At 50.8% G+C, this 8,130-nt stretch overlaps 1 protein-coding gene across 1 annotated transcript in view; it reads left to right on the top strand.

Annotated features, from left to right (window-relative positions):
• Positions 1-8,130, top strand: part of chrnb2 (cholinergic receptor, nicotinic, beta 2) — a 36,357-nt gene that overhangs the window by 16,442 nt on the left and 11,785 nt on the right. Inside the window, exons 3-4 of the mRNA XM_088999787.1 lie at positions 138-182; positions 3,430-3,539. Coding sequence (XP_088855913.1) covers positions 138-182; positions 3,430-3,539 — 155 coding nt within the window. The remainder of the gene's footprint in view (positions 1-137; positions 183-3,429; positions 3,540-8,130) is intronic.

Here is an 8,130-nt window from a genome sequence, read left to right as displayed (position 1 = left end):
GGGTGGTTGAAAGTTTTTGAGATGAATAGCGTAAAAACAAACAAACAAAAAATAAGTTAAACAACGAGTACATTTTTCAATTATTGGAACATGTGGTTTGTTTGTTACAAGTATCTCCCATTTTCCTTCTTCCCCAGCACGAACGAGAACAGGTGATGACGACAAACGTCTGGCTGACACAGGTGACCCTCCACTCTTAAATACACAAAAACGCGCACTCACGTTAATTCGAATGATGTGAAAATATTTCAGCAGTGTGTATTTGATAAATTTTATAAAATAAAGTCGGCAGGAACAAAATCTCAAAGAACTAAGTCATCAGAACAGAAATGTCCAAAGTAGCAAACAAAACCATGAGTAAAACATGACAAGATGAACCTGACAGGGTGAAACAAAACAATGACGCGACACTGAATGGCCATGTCGGGAGTCTTTTTAACTGCCACTGATTAAAAATAAATGTCCAGCTATAGGCGGGGCCTGACAGTGCCACCCATTGGTCGCAAACCGAAACGTGACAGTTACATCCTTCCATTATCCAAAACGTTTAGATTGCCCTGTCTTGACTCTTAGAATCTCTTACAGTACAGCAGATAAATTAACAAAGCAAAGATCTGTTTCTCTCAGTCTTCTAAATTACATTTTTGATCATTGTCGTCTTAGATTTCAATTAAACTAAAGTTGGAAACGCAGTGGCAGCCTGACTGAGTTTTGCTACCGACAGCAAAGTATATGAGCAAATTAGGGCGACGTGTTCAACGTGTACATAAATTTGGATCCGCAGATGAAAGCCAACGAGTGGCATGTCATTTCGACATAATTCATGATTGGATTATTTCCAGACTGACGCACAATATGCACACAATAACGGCTGAGCGAAGGGGAAAAAGATTGACGACAAGTAAGCGAGCGTAGAATGGCCATCGCCGCTTAACCAAGGCCGCCATGATGAATGGAGATGAGCGTAATGCATCACGGTTGCGGCATGAGGGGGTGAGAAGTCTCCACCAATAAGGTTAATTGATGATAGCCATTAAATGTCCTTCCTTGATTAGAACATGAGGAGTCCACAGTTTTTCTCCAGCAAGGAAGTATGTGTGCGAGAATGGTCGCCCGGTGAGTTGCCAGAGAATAGCCAGAATAGAATTTTGTCATATTTAAAAGTTTCATGTTTAAAAGACAACCGACGTCTCCGGACAAGTTGTGTCCATAATTTGTAAAATGGCTTCAAATGACTTCTACTGAGCGTATTTTAATAAGATTCCACCGCATATAGCTATATTTTACGTTTTAAGACTCGCTCTGAATATTCAGGAAGTCTTGTTTTTGAGTTGGTGACGAGTCCGTACGTGACGTCACGAAAGGACCGCCCCCTGACCGAAAAAAAGACACATTGTATCAGTCCTTCCATCACGTCAATGTATTTTGCTGTACATGTTTGGTCTGGGAACCGTGTTGCACCCAAAAGCCGCCAGAAGAGGGCATCCAAGCTCCATATAAGGAATTTATCAGCCTGTGGAAGCGGAGGTGGCCACTGGAGGTCACCATTTTGTGCTTCTTTTTTGCGTTGAGACATCTCCCCTCAATGTTGCCTCATAATGGCACGGAATAAATTTTTTAATCAATTGCAAACATGTATGCTTTCCTCTTCAGAACTATTTGAATCATATTCATAACTGGAGGTGTAACAAGAAAGCATATTCTCCGAATCTGAAGCCATTGTTTTGATTCACAAGCAATGCAAGACGTCTTGGCGTGACATCACGAACTGGGGGCGGGACTTTCTGAAAATGCCCAATTCGCAGCTCAATTTTTTTCAGATTTTGGACACTAAGTCATTTTTATTGGTGTTTTGCATTTGACTAAAAATATCACACTGCGTGGTTTGGGTATTTTAGCTGCTTTTAACCGTTTTTCTGATGTCAGTTAAAAAACAAAAAAGTGACGTCGGTTGTCCTTTAAAAGGCCCACAATAGAAGTACAGAAAAATCAGGGGTCAATCTGATGTGAACAGACACAGCCTGTTAAACTGTCATCTTCATGTAGGAGATCTAGCCTTGGACTAATTTAGGACTTAGGAAAACTCCTTCACAGGAAGAAGTCTTGAGCCAGGTTACAAATCTATCAGTTCTTGGAACGGACAACCAATTAAAATGCCTATGTTTTGTTGTTTTATAGTTGTTGGTGCTTGGGACGTCCAGGGGTGTGGTATTCAAATCAAGAAGACTGTGTTTTACGAATGTATCACTTAAAGGACAACCGAAACCATTTTTTTGTTTCCTCGCAGGCTGATATTTTTAGTCAAATGCAAAACACCAATAAAAATGAGTTAAAGTGTCCCAAAACTACTTCAAAATGACCTCGGAGATGCCGAGTTTCAGAAGGTCTCGTCCCCTTGTTCGTGAAGTCACGGCAGGACGTCTTGCCTTGCTCTAGAATCAAAACAATGGCTTCCGTTTCGGAGAAGATGCTTTCTTGTTACTCATCCAGTTATGAATATGATTCAATTAGTTCTGAAGAGGAAAGCATAAATGTTTGCAATCGATTAAAGAAGTCCTTCCGTACCAATTCGAGCCGTCGGGACTCCAATGTAGCGTCCCAGAAAAGGCACAAGAAGCTCCTTTGGAAATGGGCTGAGTTGTCTGCTGGGAATTTGTGTCAACTAGTATCAAATAGTAGTCTTGGTGCAACACACAACGATTCACCATCGCATTATGTTTGTGTTTTCCTTCTAATTTCGCCATAAACACGGATCAACACGAAGTTTTCAGACCAAACACAGTACCCAAAATGCATTGTGTGTCGCTTTCTCAGTCAGGGGCGTTCCAGACGTGACATGATGTCAGTCATTGTCATCAACTCAAAAACAAGACTTCCTGAATATTCAGCGCGAGTCTTAAAACGTAAGATATAGCTATATGCAACGGAATCTTTGTAAAATACGCTCAGTAAAAGTCACTTGAAATGATTTTACAAATTATGGACACAACTTGTCCGGAGGCGTCGGTTGTCCTTTAAATTTGCATCTACTCTCAATAAATACCTTGGCAGAGGGATGCAGAAGTTGGTCGTCGGTCATGAATGGCTGCGTCCCTTGCCGGCAGTAAAAGACAACCTTCCTGTGTTCGAGCCTTTGTCCGGACGAACATCTCAGACATAAAGTTAACTCACATTTGGCCAATACCACTGACCAAAACATGACCAATACATTCAAAAAGTGTCCTAATTTTGACCGAGGTGAAATGTAGCAATAACGACATCGGAATTATAATTTGATTATGCGGATTCACTTCTACCGGAGGACTGAGTGTTGGTCACCTGATGATTTCAAGGAGTGATATACTTTTTCCTCTCACCTCTCGAAATGTCTTCAACCGTGCTGATGTGTGACATTGTGCATCTGCTCTTGTTTTGAAAACCTTCTCTCAGGAGTGGCAGGACTATCGCCTGACTTGGGTCCCAGAGGAGTTTGACGGCATGATGAAGGTCAGGCTGCCCTCCAAACACATCTGGCTTCCTGACGTGGTGCTCTACAACAAGTGAGTATTAAAAAAAAAAAATATATATATATATATATATATATATATATATATATATATATGTATATTTTTTTTTTAAATATTTTTTTAACTCATTCACTGCCAGATGATGTGCAAAAATGTGTCCACTCCAGTGGCAGGGTTTTTGTCATTTTCACTCAAATTGCAGAACCCAGTGAATATTGAGTTTTAGGACTATATGAACATTCAATACAGTGTTAGAAACCTTAGACTCTCTTCTTTTATCAGAAAAAAAGTTAATTCCTAAGTTATATGGATCTGGAGTTATCTGATCTTGAAATGGGGGCAACTGTACAAAATACAATATAATATATATTGATTTATATAGAGCTTTAAAAGGCAAATGCTGTACAAAAGGCAAATGCTGCCCCCTCGTGTCAGGAAAAAAACATGGCTACATGTCTGACCAGCGCTTCATTGGCACCCCCCGCAAGAAAAAAAACAAAACCCGAACAAATTCGGGGAATGGCAGTGAATGAGTTCAGAAGAAAGAATCTTGCGCATGCATGCTCGCGCAATGCATGCTAAACGGCTGTGACGATCGCTCGAGTGCTAAGAGGCAGACCTCGAGCGACGGACTTTTGGTGTTAGGGAAGGACCCGAAATACACGGCGTGACAGGCTTGGATGGATAAAGAGTCTTTACTGGAAACAGCATCAAATAATAACAAACCGGGATGAGTGAAGGAAGATAACTGAATGATAGCAGACCTGGCAACACGGACGTGGAAATGGCAATGACCAAAAATACTCCGACGGAGACGGTAGTGAGCACGAGACAGATATAGTCAGAAGGCACCATCAGTGAAATGACAATCAGCTGTGGGAACCCAGGTGTACGATGATTGGAGGGGCCGTCTCCCAGGATTGGCGGAGGAGGTGACAGGAGGGGCGGGGCGCGCCCCGGATGGCAACGAGATGTGACAGTGCCCCCCCCTCAAGGGACGCCTCTCGGCGGCCCCCCAGGCTTGGATGGGTGAGCCGCATGGAACGCCCGGGTGAGGGATGGGTCGAGGATCCAGGCCCGTGGGACCCATTGACGTTCCTCAGGTCCATAGCCCTCCCAGTCGACCAGGTACTGCACTCCTCTGCCCCTGCGCCTGGAGTCCAGTATCTCCCGCACGGTGTAGACTGGTCCGTCGTCCAATATCCGGGGGGGAGGTGGGGGGGCGGGCGTGGGGGCTAAGGGGCTGGTCTCCACTGGCTTGAGGAGGGAAACATGAAACACGGGGTGGATTCGCATGGTGGGTGGTAGCCGGAGCCTCACCGAGACCGGGCTGAGGATGGCCTCGATGGGGAAGGGACCCGTGAAGCGTGGGCCCAGCTTGGCCGAGGACCCTGCCAGCCGAAGGTCCTTCGTAGATAGCCAGACCTCCTGCCCGACCTGGTAGCTGGGTGCTTGCCGTCGATGGCGGTCTGCCACCCGCCGGTTCCGGGATGCGGTGCGTGACAGGGCGTCCCTGGTCTCCTTCCAGACTCTGTGGGCCCGTCTGAGGTGATGATCGATAGACGGGACCTCCACCTGGCCTTCCTGTGTGGGAAATAAGGGCGGCTGATAGCCACAGGCGGACATGAATGGGGACCGACCTGTGGCTGCGGAGACCAGGGAGTTGTGGGCGTACTCCACCCAGGGTAGGTGCAGGGCCCACGACGCCGGGTTGTGGAGGCACACGCACCGGAGGGCCGCCTCCAGGTCCTGGTTCTTCCTCTCCGTCTGTCCGTTGGTCTGGGGGTGGTACCCAGACGACAGGCTCGCCGATGCCCCTAGGGACCGACAGAAACGCTTCCATACCTTGGACACGAACTGCGGTCCCCGATCCGACACGATGTTCGTCGGAATCCCGTGGAGACGGACGACATGGTTAACCAGGAGTTGAGCCGTCTCGGTGGCGGACGGCAACCTGGTTAACGGAACGAAGTGGGCCGACTTGGAGAATCGGTCCACTACGGTGAGGACGACCGTCTTGCCACGGGAGGGGGGGAGGCCTGTCACGAAGTCGACAGAGATGTGGGACCAGGGTCTGGACGGAACCGGTAGGGGCTGGAGGAGTCCGGCCGGGGGCTGGTGGGAGGCCTTTCCACGGGCGCAGGTCGGGCAGGCCTTCACGAAGAGGGTGATGTCCCTCCTAAACCCCGGCCACCAGAACCGTTGGGCGATGAGTTGGATCGTCCTGTTGACCCCCGGGTGGCAAGCTATCTTAGATGTGTGCCCCCAGATGAGCACCTCAGTGCGTAGGGGGGGGGGGACGAACAGGCGATCCTTGGGACAGCCCCTGGGGATGGTGGTGGTTCCCTGGACTTGTTGGACTTTTCTCTCAACCTCCCACCTCAGGGCGCCCAGGATGCGCTGGGCCGGCAGGATGTTGGCGGTGGTCTCCTCCCTTTCTGCCGGCTCATGGATACGGGATAGGGCGTCGGGCTTGGTGTTCTGTGACCCTGGGCAGTAGGTGAGAGAAAAGTCAAAACGGGTGAGGAAGAGTGACCATCGGGCCTGCCGTGAGTTAAGTCTCTTGGCCGACCGGATGGCCGCCAGGTTCTTGTGATCCGTGTAGACGGTGAAGGGGTGTTTAGCTCCCTCAAGCCAGTGTCTCCATTCCTGCAGGGCCAGGACGACCGCCAGCAGTTCCCGATTGCCGACGTCGTAATTGGCTTCGGCGGGGCTGAGCCGGCGGGAGAAGAAGGCGCAGGGGCGTAGCTTCTGGTCGGTGGGAGAGCGCTGGGAAAGGACGGCCCCTACTCCGGACTCGGATGCGTCAACCTCGACCGTGAACGGGAGATCCGGGTCGGGATGACGCAGAACGGGGGGGTTGGTGAAGGCACGACGGAGGCGGTTGAAAGCCCCCTCAGCATCGGGAGTCCACCTGAAAGGGAGCTTGGTGGACGTGAGGTTAGTGAGGGGGAGTGCCTTCTGACTATACCCGCGAATGAAGCGGCGGTAGAAGTTGGCAAACCCCAAAAACCGCTGAAGCTGCTTGCGCGTCTTTGGGATCGGCCATTCCACCACCGCCTTGGTTTTGGCGGGGTCGGCCCTGAGCTGCCCCTGCTCCACCACAAACCCCAGGAACGACAGAGAGCGGACATGGAAGTCACACTTCTCTGCCTTCACATAGAGCCGGTTTTGCAGGAGCCGCGCCAGGACCCGTCGGACGTGTTGCCGGTGTTCTTCTGCAGAGCGAGAAAAAATAAGAATGTCATCGAGGTAAACAAAAACAAAAACATTGAGGAAGTCCCTGAGCACATCATTAATTAAATTCTGGAATACGGCCGGCGCGTTCGTGAGCCCGAACGGCATCACCAGGTATTCAAAGTGCCCTAAAGGCGTCTTGAAGGCTGTTTTCCATTCATCCCCCTCACGGATTCGGACCAAATGGTAGGCGCTGCGAAGATCCAATTTAGAAAAAATGGTGGCGGACTGAAGGGGCGCAAAGGCCGAATCCATGAGGGGGAGAGGGTATTTGTTGCGGATGGTGATGTCGTTCAGGCCCCGGTAGTCAACGCATGGGCGCAGGGATCCGTCCTTCTTGTCGATAAAGAAAAACCCTGCGCCCAGCGGGGAACGCGACGGCCGAATGAGTCCTGCCGCTAGAGAGGAGTCTATGTAAGTGCTCAGGGCTTCCCGTTCCGGTTGTGAAATATGGTAAAGTCTGGAGTCCGGTAATGGAGCCCCTGGCTGCAAGTCTATAGCACAGTCATACGGTCGGTGGGGCGGCAGGGATTGGGCGTTGTCTTTGCTGAACACCTCCCGCAGGTCGTGGTAGCAATGTGGCACGCCTTTGAGGCAGATGGCCTCGGGCGGGCCACCGCGGGAGGGGTTGCGCCCTGCCGTAGCCGACCGCAGGCAGTTAGCGTAGCAGTAGGGGCTCCAGCCCTGAATGGTGGGGCCCTCCCAAGAAATGGATGGGTCATGGGCCTTGAGCCAGGGGAGACCCAAGACCAATGGCGCGTTCCGGGAGGGCATAACAAGAAATTGGCGGTGCTCCACATGGTTGCCTGCCACTCGGAGCTTAAGTGGGGCCGTGAGGTGGGTGACCCGGGCTAATAATCGGCCATCCAGGTCGACGATCTCCTTAGGGGGAAGGAGATCTAAAAGTCGGCAGCCCAGCAGGTCGGCCAGGTGGGGGTCGATAATGCACCCGTCGGCCCCCGAGTCCACTAGTGCCCGCACTCTTTGGGAGCTGGAGGGGCCAAATAGTTCACTCTCCAGCTCCAACCGTGTGGCTCGTATAGTGGATTTAGCCCCCAACGGATTCCGTTTCGGCGGGGACTTACATTGGCCGTGGGTCCTAGGCTGGGGGCCTCGGGTGCGACGAGCCCTCGGGTTGGCGCGGTCGTCTCCCCCCCCTATCACCATCGGTTCGAAGAGTCCCTCCTGGGGCTGCGCGCGGTCGCTGCCGGGTGTGGTCGACCGAGGTCGGCTTCGGGGTACCTCGGGCCGTCGGTCGCTCAGCTCCTTTCGCCGCTCTCGAAGACGCTGATCCAAGCCGATGACAATCCCGACGAGGTCGTCGAAGGTGGTGCCGGCGTCGCGGGTAGCCAACTCATCCTTTAGGTCGGAATTCAAGCCGCGACGA

Source organism: Hippocampus bargibanti, linkage group LG06, assembly GCF_051943395.1.
Source record: "Hippocampus bargibanti isolate YZ-2025 linkage group LG06, ASM5194339v1, whole genome shotgun sequence".
Lineage (NCBI taxonomy): Eukaryota > Metazoa > Chordata > Actinopteri > Syngnathiformes > Syngnathidae > Hippocampus > Hippocampus bargibanti.
Note: the sequence above shows the minus strand (reverse complement) of the source record. Positions and strands in the feature narration are given on the sequence as shown.